Raw genomic sequence first — 16089 nt, forward strand, 5'->3', positions numbered from 1 at the left:
GTGGTCGCGGTTGCGTTCGCGTAGTTTCGTCACTTCGTCACTTCATTTACGTTTATTTTATTATTTTTGTTTGCTTTGCCGTTTCTGCGGAATGAAATGCACTTGTTTTTGCAACTGTTTTTGTAGAGGGAGCGTGAAAATCATAGTCGGCAGTTGAGGGAAATCATTGAATTTTCACGAAACGGATAAAAGCGAAAAGAAAGCAAAATATTCTGCGGCTCTGCGCGAGTGTGTGTACGTGTGTAGGTGTGCGCGTCGGCGTGTCGGTGCACCGAGTGTGAGTGTGTGTGTGTGTGCGTGTCGTGTTTGTGGCAAAAAAAAAAAAGGTTTGAAAATTTGCATTGAGAAAGTGCAAGAAAGTGGTGTCTTAGGGAATTCCAACCATTCCAATTTTCCCCAATTCCTAGCCATTAATCCGTTTGAGAGCTGGCGCGCCTGCGTTTCGATTATCATTGTTTACTGGGCTGCCTACGTGTCTAGAAATACCGAGAACCCCAGCGGAAGCCCCGTGAAATGTGGGGTTTTCTCCTAATCCCAGTAATCCTCGGCTGCGCAGCCGGGGAATTCAGCGAGGTGAGGGTGGTGCAGGAAATGGACAACTTCCTGGAGAAGCCGCACTATCTGAAGAACCAGGAAATCGGCGAACTCTTCTCGCAGCTGGCCAAGGATTATGCCGACCTGGCGCAGACCTATACGATAGGCAAATCCCTGGAGGATCGACCCATCTACGCTTTGGCCTTGAGTGCACCCACCGGGGAGTCCAAGGAGGGGGATCTACTCAGGCCCATGGTCAAGCTGGTCGCGAATATTCGCGGCGACGAGACGGTGGGTCGTCAAATGGTCCTCTATATGGCCGAATATCTGGCCTCCCACTACGATGGCGATACGGAGGTTCAGGCGCTGCTCAATCGCACCGAAATCCACTTCCTGCCCACCTGTAATCCCGATGGATTCGTCAGGGCCCAGGTGAGTCACTGGTTTTATTCCCCTGCTTTGATGGATAGAAACGGAAGAAAGAGGGAAACAAGAAAAAAAAACAGCTGGTGGGGCAAAAATAAAAAGTGATTGTAAAATGACTCGAAGTTGCGGCTGCTGCTGCCCCACCCCATTGTAAAAATCCCCTTTCATCGACAGTTTACAGATCACCTAGACCGAGAAAAAATATTATAATCATGAGCTTCTCTTCATAAAGTTCACACAAGCCATATCAAATTCATATTTACTCTCAAAATGGTCGTAATTATTTTATTCATTAGCATTCAGCATCGAACTAAAAACCTGTTGACATAGATCGAACAAAAATATCTTCAACATTAGTAAACAAAAAATCTTAACTGTTAGTAAACAATTTTGTTCGATTTCTCCTTATAATTGTTTTTACCACTAGTCTATGGTTATAGGATCCTAAATTTACATCTAAACAATTATGAACTAAAACTCTGTCGTTTACACAAAACTATACATTATATTTTCTCCTATTTTTACTTTCTCACCATATTTTTTTTCCCGACTAGACCATATTAGATCTCTGCTTTTTCTCAGTGTATATATAGACACCTCTATCTCTCGATTCTCTCATTCGATCTGCCGAGCTTTTGTCTGAACTGAAACCCGCTGGTCTTTTTTGCTTACCGCCGAGAAATAAAAAGAGAGTAAGGTAATAGAGAGGGGGGAGCCCCAACTACATAGAATGTGTGATTGGAATGTTTTGACCCACTTTTTCCGGCTTGTGGTTAACCAACGTGTATGATCACTCAATTAGCAGCCAAGAATTCCAAATAGACTCCACAAATCTTAGGTGAGATACTGCATTTCAGCTCTTCGCTCTCGATGTCTCAGCAAAGTGCCATTCGAGTGCCCCTCCAATTGTTAATCTACAACAGATCCCAAGGGCTCTTCAATGCACTCAAGTAATGGTTTTTAAAGAGGTCTCATTTTTGTTTGAATAAACAATGGAAAGCGAAAGAGATAATACATTTACCGTAAACGTGTCCACAATGTATTTTTTTAAGAGGAAAGAATTCTCAGTAAGTTATTATTATTTCTCTGGGAATAATACCTATTGATATTTAACTGTTTCCAAAGAGTCTTGTTTTTTTTATTTAAATTCTTCGAATGCCCCCTTTGATAAGGAAGGAATTCCAAGAATCGTGAAGCTAAAAAAATATATTGCTTTGACTTATTGCCTTATATTTTCCTTATATTTTTCGTTCCCAGCATCATTAAAAATATTGGAAATTCCTTTGTTACTCGAGGTAAATCCCCAATTTAATTTTGGGATAATTAAAATGATTTCTTTGGCGCTACACAGTTCTATATTTCCATAAGCTCACTTGTTATACACATCTCTACAATTCTTTTCATTAAGATTTATCTGATGATACTACGATTTTGAACTGGCGAATTTTTTTTACACGCTGCCAAGTTTCGAGTTCAGTTTCAGTGGGCAAACAACAGCGCAAAAGTAAAAACAATTAAACGGGCATTATTATTAGCCTTATCAGCGTTCTAATTGCCAGGGATCTCTGTGGATCTTGTCTGGTTTTTTATTTGCCTTAATGGCAACTGTATATGTACATAAATTGCACATGGGCCTTAATGGCTGAATGAGTTTGAAAAAGCTGTTCAAATTAAGAATTCTAACTATTGCACTCGCAATGACTTCTAGTTTGGCTTGTAAATATTAAGAATGGCCTTGTTCTGCGCCGTTTTTGACACTTCAATGGTCAATTTCTGACTCTGATTAGATTAAAATGTTGGTAAACAAATTAAGCAGGCTGTTGAGTGTGACATGCACTCGGCGAAAATTTACTACTTTTGTTTGAATTGATTTATAGTATCATAAAGAACATGATATTATATTTTTCCATGAAGAACTGTCTTTAATCCTTAAAAATCCCCTGTCAGTTTAGAGTTCCCATAAGATATGCTTATGAACAAGTGTACAATATTCAATTTTGGTCTTGGTTCTACCTAGAACTGTCTTTAATCATCCATTTGGAATTAAATATGAGTATAATTATATTAAATTCTTATATCATAATATCAAATCTGAAAGGATCTTAAGACTTTAATCCGAGGATATTGCCATTTTTCGCTGTGTGCTGGCGTGCGTATCTTGGTGACAGTTTTATGGCCTCTTCAATAATCTGGTGATAAAGTAAACATAGTTTGTCGGTTCGCTGACGTCATGATTTCGCAATTGCAACGCGGTGGCATAAACACCACTGACGACACAACGGGGGGTGGAACATTGAGCGGGTGCGAATGGCAATTACCTTACAAGAAAACTGGTTAGATGTCACAACAATAACAATAACAGCAACAGCAGCAGAAGTAAACCACCGATGACGTTCGTGCCTTTATTCACTTTATTTCCCTGCAATTGAGACACTTTATTCGCAACCGGTTCGTTTTTGTTGTTGTTGTTATTGTTGTTTTCGATGTTGATGGGGTTTTGCTACCGAGAGTTAAGAGCGCTAAAAAGTTTGCCAATTTCCGCTGCACACGCGCGCTGACAGTCTTTTTTATTTACATTTTTTTATTGCCCGAAGTGCACTTGCCAATCAACAGCTGTTCGTTCGGCTAACATAATGCAGATTACATAAATCAGGTATCTGCAGAAGACGTGTAAATTGAATGCAGATAATTTAAATTACAGGTGTCTCTTTTACAGACTGGTATTTCTCGTAAGTCTCAACTCGAATTCTTATCAGCTCTTAAAAAAATTTTTTTAATTTCTCTAATCTCTTAATACAAATTTGGGATTTCCCATAAAGCCTTGGAAATTTTCCTAATCTTATCTTATCAATAGAATAATAAAATTTACTATAATTTTAAATTTCCCATTAAGCCTTGGAAATTTTCCTAATCTTATCTTACTTCCGAATTCTTGAACATTAATCATTTCCTAATTTTTTGGCAAACTTTTTTTGATAATTATAAAATTAACAACAATTTAAAATCTTAAAATCGCAGGGTATCCCCGATTCGAATTCCCACAACCACCTGAAAAACCGCAATTCCTCAAGGAAGTGCATTCCACTCTCCCGCTCTCTTCCGCTCAGCCCCCTTCTCTCTGCTTTCCAATAAACAGATCGTAGTTTAACATTTGTTTTTGTATTCGCACCAGTCGTTAATCAATGGAAATGGTTAATAGAACTGAGAGGTAGAGAGAGGGGGTGGCTGGAAAGTGGCCATATGCTCGCTTCCATTCGTTTCCACTGATAACAGCGATTTGCCGCTCTCAATTTGGTGAATGTGCCAATTTCGTTTGTTTATCGATAAGGCGTATGTGCATTTGTGTGGGTGGTTTGGGTTTGGGTTTTTTTTGCTTGTAACCCACGCACAGGAGGGGCTGTCTGTGACGTCACGGCGTGGGAGTGAATCGATTTTCTGTGTAAAAATATCCTGTTAACGTGCGTTGTGGGTTGCTCTCTTCGCTCTCTCTACCTCTTCGTCCCATCACAACACGTACACATGCGCAGGCGCCCCACTTTTTCAGTCTGGCAACACCTCCCCCTCCGGCGAATGATAATAACACAATTAAAAGCGCCTAAATAAACTATAAACTATTAATCCCGTGGCAGCTGACAAAAAAAGTAAAGCTTTTCCGTGAGCGGTTTTTTGATGGCTTTGGCGCTCGGTGCGGCGTGTAATTTCCCTACAATTAGCGCCTCTCTTTTGGCTTTTGGGGCTGCTCTCTTGGAACGACGCACAGTGGGGTGAAGGAACTAAAAAAATGTCCAGAAAACTTTTTTATATTATAATTTCTTGAAACAGCTAAAGAATGTAAGCATTAAAAACTTTTTTAACGAAATAAAAAATGTTATGTTTCCTTAAGTCTTTGATAGTAATAAAAAAAAACCTACGCTCAAAACATAAAAAATTATAGAAATAAATGTAAAATAAATAAGTGGAAATTATACAAGTTTTTAAAACTTATTTGCAAACGTATTTTATTGTTTTTAATTAATACAAAATTAAATAATACAAAATTATGGGTAATCGATTTATTTTATGACATAAATAATGGAGAAATGGCCATGTTTGCTTTTCGGCTGCCTCCGCTCCACTGTGCGACGTCGACCGCGGCAGAGCGGCAGCGGCTGAGGCGGCGGGCGAATGGGCGCTTAAGGCCAATCAACGCAGCAAATTTTCAAACAGTTGATTTTTCGAGGCTGAGCTGCAACGACGACCCACGACGAACGGACGCCCGACGGACAAAAGAGCCACTGAGAGCAAGCGAGCGGAGAGAGGAGAGCGGAGAAAGGAGAGCGGAGCTGCCGCCGAAGAAAAATAACTGTATCTCGCTCAAAATCGCACGCCAGTGATAAAAAGAACGCAATCTCGACCAGATTGCCCCAATCATCAGAAGATGTCATCTCCCGTGGGTCGTCTCCTGTTCGCCTCCATGGTGGTCTGCCTCCTGGCGGGCGGAATCTCCTACAGCAGTGGCTACATCATCAAGGAGGACGAGTCCTTCCTGCAGCAGCCGCACTACGTCAGCCAGGAGCAGCTGGAGGATCTGTTCGCCGGCCTGGAGAAGGCCTATCCCGACCAGGCCCGCGTCCACTACCTGGGTCGCTCCCTGGAGGGCAGGAATCTCCTGGCCCTGCAAATCTCCCGCAACACCAGGTCGCGAAATCTGCTCACCCCGCCCGTGAAATACATTGCCAATATGCATGGTGACGAAACGGTGGGCAGGCAGCTCCTCGTCTATCTGGCCCAATATCTGCTCGGGAACCACGAACGGATCACCGAACTGGGCCAGCTGGTCAATGGTACGGACATCTACCTGATGCCCACCATGAATCCGGATGGCTATGCCTTGTCCCAGGTAAAGAAGGGTTCGGATTTCGGATTTCGGGGTCACCTGTTGGGGCGCCTGTTTTGTTTTGTTGTGTCTCGGACTTTGCGGGGTGAAAAATCGATAAGTGGGTGGTTTTTTCGGGAAACCTTCGGGAAATATGGAAAGTGCGAGCGGGAGAACTGTAGGGAGTTTTTTTTTGTTTCGTCGGGAGCAGCAGTTAAAAACTGGGAGTGGGAACGGGAGCACTATAGGATTTAGGAATACTGATATATTAAGGAGTTTTAAAGGCCACAAGGACTCTCATTTGTTTTCTAAGAAAACAAAGTATGCGAAAGCAAGCAGATTGAAAAGATGTATACAAAATAATACTCACTCAATTTATAAGGGTTTTTCCTTAATTAATTTAATTTACTCATCGTCATGCATAGTATAAAAAAGTTCACCAAAAACCCCACTTTCATCTGCCGTAGAAATATAAACAATTTTTTAAGAGATTTTTTTTTGATAACTTCAAATGTTATCTACACAAATGTTTATGGTTCCCGGATTTGACAAAAAAAAAACGTATAAAATAAGGCATTTGCTTGGAAAACATTTCAAGTTAACAAACAACTACACAACCCAACCAAAAGTTCGCACTTTTTTATCAATTGCGTTAGGCCAAGGCACACTCCCCATTCAAAGTGTTGACATATTGACCAGAAACACACCTGATTTCTTATTTTCTGCTCGTTTGTTTATCATTAACTTCTTGAATCGTGTGAATAATGTGGAGTAAACACAAGCACGACGTTGGTTATTGAAGTCTATCTCACCCGATTTGCCATTGTTGTTGCCACATCCCCAAAGGTCAGATTAATACGATGCTCTCGCGGGTATTTTCAATTGATTAGCGATATGCAAGCAAATACCAGCATATAAGTATAGACTTAAAACAATAATCTCTGTGTTTAACCCAATTTTAATCAGAAACTATATGTAATGATGAGTTCTATTGAAAATTGCAAGATATGTTGTATAGATTTCGAAATGTTTCTTATTTGAAAACTCGAAAAGTGTGGATTAGAGATGCTTATTTTGAATTGACAAATATTACTCAATTTTAAATGTTTCTAATTCTTATGAATAATATTCATACAATTCTCTAAAAACTCAAGAAGTCATAAACATTTTTTAATAAATACAATACAATTTTGACGCATTTAAATATGAATCATTGTATGTATTTATATTGTAAAATTGGGCAAAGTTTCCGTGATTCATTTTGATTATTACGCTTAAAGGAAAGGCTCGACCTTTATAACGAATATTTCTCTTCCAATTTCATTTATTCCCTTCTTTATCATCTGTTTTATCCCACAACTGCCCTTTTTGTGTTTTCCCATGCTAGCTTCCGATCGGTAGCGTGATCATTGTGGCTATAATGATGACATGATCCATTTAAGTTGGCCCTTCAATGGTGTAATTTGTCAATTATGCAATGGTCAATGGTCCACGGTCTATATAGTCCACAGGGGAAAGAACCCATTTGGTTCAGCCCTCTGATTTTATTGTGTTGTTTTCCACTTTCCCGATGTCCATACAACTATAGTTTTTGCTCTGATTGATTGATTGATTGCTTTTCCGATGGGCCAGGAAAAAAGGGGGGACAAAATGTGATGCGTTCTGTTTTGCCTGCTCCCTGCTCCATTGCACAATGTTATTATTATCGAATATCGATCCGGGGGCCTTTCTTTCGCGGCGACTGTTATGGTGTAATCACTCGGTTGACACCTGACTGCCATGCTAAATGGTCAATTCCGGTCAGGACTGACCTGCATGCCAATCAGCCCATAACAGAGAGTGAAAGACCGAAAGAGAAACTTTTAAGTTTTTAACTTGAAACAGATGGGCATTTCCCATCATCATCCGTTGGTTATTCTCTGATGAACTGATGTATTATATATATAATGATAATAAATAATGATAATGATAATATTGTATAAAACAATATCTATAAACAATTTTTGTAGTAATACCTTTTACAAATTTATTTTAAATACGAGGTACTTATGGTATTGAATTTGCAATATTCATGACTCTTGAGTCATATATATAAATTATTTTTAACTGTTTACTAATTGGCGGTTATATATATAATATTTTTAAATCTTTTTAAGATAATTTATAATTCAAACTTTGCTAATAAATAAATTTCTATTTATTTGAATTACAGGAGGGCAACTGCGAATCGCTGCCCAATTATGTGGGACGTGGCAATGCGGCCAATATCGACTTGAATCGCGATTTCCCCGATCGCCTGGACCAGAGTCATGTCCACCAGTTGCGCGCCCAATCCCGTCAGCCGGAAACGGCGGCCCTGGTCAATTGGATTGTCAGCAAGCCCTTCGTGCTGTCCGCCAACTTTCACGGCGGAGCCGTGGTCGCCAGCTATCCCTACGATAACTCGCTGTAGGTCTATATATTAAACCATTCCTGTTACCCATTCAAACTAATTGATATTTTTAGGGCCCACAACGAGTGCTGTGAGGAGAGTCTGACCCCCGACGATCGGGTCTTCAAGCAGCTGGCCCACACCTATTCGGACAACCATCCGATAATGAGCAAGGGCAACAACTGCAACGACAGCTTCTCGGGCGGCATTACCAACGGGGCCAATTGGTACGAGCTATCCGGCGGAATGCAGGACTTCAACTATGCGTTCAGCAACTGCTTTGAGCTGACCATCGAGCTGTCGTGCTGCAAATATCCGGCGGCCAGCACTTTGCCCCAGGAATGGCAGCGGAACAAGGCGTCGCTGCTGCAGCTGCTGCGCCAGGCGCATATCGGCATCAAGGGTCTGGTGACGGACGTAAGCGGCTTCCCGATACCCGATGCCAATATCTATGTGGCCGGATTGGAGGAGAAGCCGATGCGCACCTCGAAACGGGGCGAATACTGGAGGCTCTTGACACCGGGACTGTATAGCGTGCATGCGGCAGCCTTTGGGTGGGTTTGTCTACTGATTTGAGGTATCTCGAAACTCTAACTAATTTTGTATTAATTTTGTATAGCTACCAGACCAGTGCCCCCCAACAAGTGCGGGTGACCAACGATAACCTGGAGGCCCTGCGGCTGGACTTCAAGCTGACGCCCGTCGAGACGAACTTTGATGGTATTAGCAGTTTTTACAGTCCCTATTATTTCTAGAGAGGGCTGCAACGGATATACATATATATATGCGCATATGTATTTTAGTCGCCAGCTAGAAAACTAAAACAACTAGAAACACCACACCATACCACACACATATAGCCACATGCCATGACCACCTGCACCTAGTTGGCCTGCTCCTCCTGCTCACTCCGCACAATTCCTTGTACTATATATGTTATCTCCGTCATTTCCCGAAATCCAAATCCAAATCCCTTTGGCATGTTCATTTTAAGCTCTTTCATCCAGAATTTCGGTGGGTTTCCCCACGAGAGCCATTGGGAAATATAAAATGTTTGGGCTTTCGTGTGGAAGCGTATCGGCTTTTGGGTTTTCCTCGAATCTGTTTATATATATATGTATATGTTTTCTGTATTTTTATACATTTGTTTTTATGTTGCATTTCCATTTACTTTCACTTTTGGAATCTCCTGGGTTTATAGCGATTTTTACACGCTTTACTGCCGGCTTATTTTAGCTCTCTGTCTCTGTCTCAGTCCCTCTTTCTATCTCTTTCACACCATTGTCTCTGTCTCGCACACACTCAGCGAAAAGCAGCGTTTGATTTGTACATAGAGAATTAAATGAAAACACGAACAAATAGAAGTACCAAACCAAAAAACGAAATAAAATACAATAATCGAATAAGCGAATTGTACTTAGGAACTTATAAAGAAATCAACCCACTTAAGGTCATCGAATGACCCTAGACGAACAAAATACAAAAATCCAATACTATTCGGTTTTAGCTTGATCTCCAAAGTCCCCTTATCTTCCCCGAAACCTATTGTGGAGTATTTTAGCAATGATGAGCAAAAAAACTACGATAAACCACACAAAAAACCCACGCATATATACCCACTTTATACACATACTGCTCTATATAATATCACTATCGATATAGATTGTATGCGAACCATATGGTTAATCCTATCAGAAAAGATTGTTGAGAATTTCACGAAAAAAGCAAAAAAAAAAATCGAAAGTAAAGCGAAATTATTATCAATTACGATCCGACTATTTATGTAGCACACATGCTCGTGTATGGCTTTTAATATATTTATGTATATGTGTACGATGTTGACGAGACCTGGCTAAAATCCAATGAAGAATAATGGAACGGCCTGAAAGTATTGAGGGGTTCCACAAATCCTTTGCTAAGGATGAATAAAACTTTGATTTTCGCTTGGTGCGTTTTATTTTCATCCATGGCTCATTTTTTCATTTTCCATTGGTTTCATTTTAAATATTAATTTATTTGGTATGTCGCCACATTTTATAATCCCATTTCTTAACATTTAGAATCTATAGTTTTTAAATATTCTTCTGATGGCTGCATTTTTGTCCTATAGTATTTTTAATTTGGATTTTTCTATTTTTATGATTTTGAAGATATTTTTTCTTTATTCTATTTATACTAGTTTTAGCTTTACATCTCTATCTCTATTCTTTTTTCCTTCAGTTTCCTTCGCCGATCTCATATATTTGTATATATCCTTTGCCCTGCAATCGTTCCAAAGTTGAGGGCGTGTCCGAGAAATGTAAAGTCACATCTAAAGAAATTTTAATTGTATATTCCACTAAGTACCTAAAAATTACAAAAAAAAAAAACGAATGAAAAGCGTGTGTGCCAAAAGTCTAACTATATTTCTAGATTTCGAAATGGATATGTTTTATATATATATATATATATGAATATGAATGTATGTGTATATGGCACTTAATCGTCAACAAGAGTCAAGCATTTTCTTTGGCATTTTACTTGGATTTTATCTTAAATAAATGTGAACTATGAAATTATTGCAAAATAAATGAAGGATATTCTATGCATCCGCTTGTGCTTGTGATTCTGCTGCTGATTTTAGCTTCTGCCGTCGCTGAATCTTAGACGCACTGCATCCCATCCTCACCACTCCGAATTCACTAGGCACCCCCGCATGTGGCACCCCCACAACACCGCGCCATCCCCCTTGAGAAACAGGCATGCTTACACGTACAACACATCCTCATCCATTTCCGTTTCCGCTCTCCCAATTCCCGCAGGCAACTTCCGGAAGGTAAAGGTCGAGCGCTCGGAGCCGCCAGAGAAGCGCAAGGAGCAGTTCAATGGATTCCTGACGCCCACCAAGTTCGAGCACCACAACTTTACGGCCATGGAGAGGTGAGAATTACAGACATAAAAAAAAATCGATATGAAATAAGGTCAATTCTACCTTATTTGATATCAATTTAAAGCTGATTAATGTAAATTTTATGATTCAAGCATATCAACATGATATTTTATCAATACATATGAAAAACCAAATGTAGTATTTTTTAACAAATAATATAAAGTAATAAAATTCAAAATGAATAACTTGATCTTTAAAAAATATAAAATTAAGCTAATATGATTAATGTCAATTTTATGATTCAAGCATATCAACATGATGTTTTATTAAATCATATGAAAAACCAAATGTAGTATTTTTTAAACAACTAATATAAAGTAATAAATTTAAAATTAATATTCACTTGATCTTAAAAAAATATAAAATTAACCAGCGCATATCAATCTGATATTTTGTAGGCTTAAATGACATGGATATACAGATAAACTAAATTATAAAATTTTAATTCTGATCCTAAATACCTTTTAACTAATCCTTATTTATTCTCGCCCTTTCAGCTTCCTGAAGGACATTTCCGCCAGCTATCCCTCGATCACCCGGCTCTACAGCATCGGCAAAAGTGTCCAGGATCGCGATCTGTGGGTGCTGGAGATCTTCGCCACCCCGGGCTCCCATGTCCCCGGAGTGCCGGAGTTCAAGTACGTGGCCAATATGCACGGCAACGAGGTTGTGGGCAAGGAGTGCCTCCTGCTGCTCACCAAGTACATGCTGGAACGCTATGGCAACGATGAGAGGATCACCAGGCTGGTGAACGGCACTCGGATGCACTTTCTGTACAGCATGAATCCCGATGGCTATGAGATCTCCATCGAGGGCGATCGAACCGGCGGCGTGGGACGCGCGAATGCGCATGGCATCGATTTGAACCGCAATTTCCCGGATCAATATGGCACCGATAGGTTCAACAAGGTGACGGAGCCCGAGGTGGCGGCCCTGATGAACTGGACCCTGTCGCTGCCCTTCGTCCTGTCCGCCAATCTGCACGGCGGCTCGCTGGTGGCCAACTATCCGTTCGACGACAACGAGAACGACTTCAACGATCCGTTCATGAGGCTGCGCAACTCGAGCATCAACGGACGCAAGCCCAATCCGACGGAGGACAATGCTTTGTTCCGGCACCTGGCCGGTATCTATTCGCGGGCCCATCCCACCATGCATTTGGGCCAGCCGTGCGAGCTCTTCCGCAACGAGTTCTTCAGCGACGGCATCACGAACGGGGCCCAGTGGTACAGCGTGACGGGGGGCATGCAGGATTGGAACTATGTGCGGGCAGGCTGCTTGGAGCTGACCATCGAGATGGGTTGCGATAAGTTCCCCATGGCCGCCGAACTGCCGCGCTACTGGGAGGAGCATCGGGAGCCGCTGCTGCAGTTCATCGAGCAGGTGCATCATGGCATTCACGGGTTCGTGCACAGCACCATCGGCACTCCGATTGCCGGGGCCGTCGTCCGTTTGGATGGTGCGAATCACTCGAGCTACAGTCAGACATTCGGGGACTACTGGAAGCTGGCGCTGCCGGGTAGACACAATCTCACCGTTCTGGGCGACAACTATGCTCCGCTGCGCGTGGAAGTGGAGGTGCCCGAGGGCGAACCCTTCGAGATGCGCATGGATGTCACCCTCATGCCCGACGATCCGCAGCACTGGGCCTCGGCGAATGACTTTAGGATCATCGAGAATGTGGTCAACACGCGGTACCACACGAATCCGCAGGTTCGCGCCCGCCTCGCTGAGCTGGAGAACCAGAATGGGCAGATTGCGAGCTTTGGCTATGGCGACAATGAGTTCAGCAGATCGTTCAACTACCTCAAGATGACCTCTGATGTGGGTAACTAGTTTGCATTTCTCTTCATCCCGCTGACTCCTTTTTTACCTTGCAGATCGGCGAACCCGAGGAGCACAAGTACAAGCTGCTGGTGGTGAGCTCCCTGTACGATACAGCCGCTCCCCTGGGCAGGGAAATCATGCTCAACCTGGTGCGTCACCTGGCCGAGGGCTTCAAGCTGCAGGACGCCACTGTGGTCGATCTGCTCAAGCGCAGTGTCATCTACTTTCTGCCGCAGACCAGTAGATTCGACGAAGTCTTTACTATGTACAACGCCAAGTGAGTTGGCAGATGCAAATCCCTGGTTAGAGACTCACTACATCTTTCTTAACCCACCCATAGCTCCTCCGTTTGCGATCCTGTGCTGGGCGATGAGCTGGCCGAGCGCATTCTCAGCCCGGAAACGGAGCCTTCCAAGGACTTGTTCCTGCAGTTCCTGCGCAGCGAACGCTTCGATCTGATGCTCACCTTCGGTGCCGGCAGCTCGGAGCTGAGCTACCCCAAGGGCGATTCGGTGCTGGAGAAGTTTGCCCACGGCATGCAGCGCACGGAGTTCAACTACTCGCCCCTGCAGTGCCCTCGCTCGGCGACCAGGCAGGCGCATCGCGAGACCACGGAGCGGCTGACCAATCTAATGTACCGCATGTACAACCTGCCTGTTTATACGCTGGGCATCTCCTGCTGCCGGATGCCGCACCACAAGCAAATCGCCGCCGTTTGGCGCAAGAACATCGACAAGATCAAGAACTTTTTGGCTCTGGTGAAGACGGGGGCCACGGGCTCGGTGCAAAACGATCAGGGACAGCCGCTGCGGGAGGCCTTCGTGCGGCTGCTGGAGCACGAGAGGATCATCAATGTGACGAGGAATGCGGCGCGCTTCCAGCTGATGCTGCCCCACGGTCTCTACGGCCTCGAGGTGACCGCTCCCAACTACGAGACGCAAATGATCAAGGTGAACGTGCAGGAGGGTCAGATCACCGATATGGGCATCATACGCATGCATCCCTTCACGCTTATTCGCGGCGTGGTCATGGAGCTGCCCAATGGTGCCAATAAAGCCACCACTAGCATTGCGGGCGTGGTGCTCGACGAGAGCAATCATCCGGTGCGCAATGCCAAGGTCTCGGTGGTGGGCCACACGCAGCTGCGGAACTTCACCAACAGTTTGGGTCAGTACCGTTTGTCGTCGGTGCCGCTGGGCACCGTCAGCCTGAAAGTGGAGGCACCGCGTCATCTGGAGGCCACGCGACAAATGCACCTCATTCAGGGCGGCCTGGCCACCGAGAATGTGGTCTTCCACCTGAAGATCAACGAGCATGTCTTCGGACTGCCGCGCTTCCTGTTCATCCTGATCACCAGCATTCTGATCATCGTGGGCGTCGTCATCTGTGTGCTGTGCGCCCAGTTTTGGTTCTATCGACGCCATCGGGGCAACAAGCCGTACTACAACTTCTCGCTGCTGCCGCAAAAGGGCAAGGAGCAGTTCGATCTGGAGGACGATGAGGCGGGCGACGATGGCGAGACGGAGCTCTTCCGGTCGCCAATTAAACGTGAGTTTAGAAGCTATTTAACTGTAACATATACTAATGATTTATCTGCATTCCATAGGCGGCATGACCATACAGCCGTACTTTGATGAGGAGCAGCTGGAGCGCATCCTGCACACGGATGACGAGGACGACGAGGAGGATGGGCCGCACATGGAGCCGGAACTGGATGTGGCCGACGACAGTGGCGACGAGATTGTGATGCTGCATAACCACGGCAACAAGCGAAGGCACTAGATTACAATGGATGTCCCAATGCCAATCAATCCCAACTTGAACCAGGATCCACTGCAAATACACGACAACCACACACAACATAACTGTGATTCAAAACGTTTTCAAGAGAAACCAACGCAAGCATTGCTCTACCTTTACCTTTTTTTTATCTTTGTGTAATATACATATATAAATACCCCTTAAATGTAACCTAATTATTCGATATACAATGGATGCGATTTACGTCAGCGCTTTAATGTTAGTGAGCTTGCACCTAGAATGCATCACAATCGTCAGCTTTAAATAGAGAATGTTGTGCCCCTCCAATCTTCGACCTTCGACCTCCAACTACCAACCCACTCGGCGAATCTCTCTGCTATGTATGACCCTTATGGCCCGTTTATATAGAGATATATATATTTATCTGTGTCCAGCCAGGAGAACTGTAAGCGTAACCGTAACCTAACTTAAGACTGAGAGCCTTGCAACTCTAGCAAACGAAAAAGAAAAAAGAAATGAAAAGATGTGACACGAATCTTGCGAAATAGAAACAAAAATCCCAGCCAAATGCATGCAGAGCGGTTTGATTTTATATGTATTTTAGCAATAAATTAAATACAATGTGAATACTTAATCATACCTATTTATTTTACTGATGAATGTCAGCATACGTTTTAAATTGCTCAAAAGCTCTTAGTACAAGAAGTAGGAGTATTGATTGATATTACTTTCTAATTTTACTTTGAATCCTAGTACTTAATAGTTTAATAAACCATAATTAATGGCATATTATTATTTAGTAACACATGCAAACTTCAGCGCTCTGTATGCAAAATTCTGGCCAATCTATTAATCTGACTTCCAAAAGAATTACAATTTTACAAGGACAGCTAGGAAAAGAAACAAATGTGCAGCTTGCTTAAGAGAGAATCATAACAAAACCAGTTAACAGCTTTTGTAATATTTTCTTGAATATGCCTAACTTATAAACGTAAATACAAATATACACAAAACAAATTATATAAATAATGTATGCATATATAATAATAATTACTGCACGATTTTAGCTATACAGAGCACACAAAGACAAAAAGCAGTTGAAGATGAAGAGAAGGAAATTAACTATATTCCACAAGGTGCAGCATTTACTTATATATATATACTATATCGTATACATATCCACAAATATGGCAATTAAAACTATGTAAGCAACTATCTGAATAAATTAATATTGTACCTACAAATCGGAGAAGAGAAAAATAATTCAAGGGATGTGTAGTCTCAAGCTTCCTGATCAGATGAAACACATGGACCTGAGGTCGTAAA

At 42.6% G+C, this 16089-nt stretch overlaps 1 protein-coding gene across 3 annotated transcripts; it reads left to right on the forward strand.

Annotated features, from left to right (window-relative positions):
• svr (Carboxypeptidase D svr) lies at positions 1-16007 on the forward strand. Of its 3 annotated transcripts, XM_070218294.1 has the most exons (10): positions 1-326; positions 408-966; positions 8028-8263; positions 8321-8800; positions 8866-8966; positions 11048-11165; positions 11673-12999; positions 13056-13279; positions 13343-14550; positions 14609-16006. In XM_070218294.1, exons 2-10 carry the CDS (start codon positions 514-516, stop codon positions 14782-14784), a joined length of 4323 nt encoding a protein of 1440 aa, XP_070074395.1. In that variant the 5' UTR covers positions 1-326; positions 408-513; the 3' UTR covers positions 14785-16006. The 3 variants fall into 3 exon arrangements, with proteins under 3 accessions (XP_070074395.1, XP_016998242.2, XP_016998241.2); XM_017142753.3 differs by having other exon boundaries at positions 1-966; XM_017142752.3 differs by lacking the exons at positions 1-326; positions 408-966 and adding an exon at positions 5175-5839 and having other exon boundaries at positions 14609-16007.
• Positions 16008-16089: the final 82 nt, after the last annotated feature.

The sequence above is a fragment of the Drosophila takahashii genome, chromosome X (genome assembly GCF_030179915.1).
Source record: "Drosophila takahashii strain IR98-3 E-12201 chromosome X, DtakHiC1v2, whole genome shotgun sequence".
NCBI lineage: Eukaryota > Metazoa > Arthropoda > Insecta > Diptera > Drosophilidae > Drosophila > Drosophila takahashii.

Coding starts and splice junctions, on each gene's coding strand:
- svr (XM_017142752.3), top strand. CDS start 5,378: ATGTCATCTCCCGTGGGTCGTCTCCTGTTCGCCTCCATGGTGGTCTGC. Junction 5,840..8,027: donor ATGGCTATGCCTTGTCCCAG/GTAAAGAAGGGT, acceptor TTTGAATTACAG/GAGGGCAACTGCGAATCGCT. Junction 13,280..13,342: donor TTTACTATGTACAACGCCAA/GTGAGTTGGCAG, acceptor ACCCACCCATAG/CTCCTCCGTTTGCGATCCTG.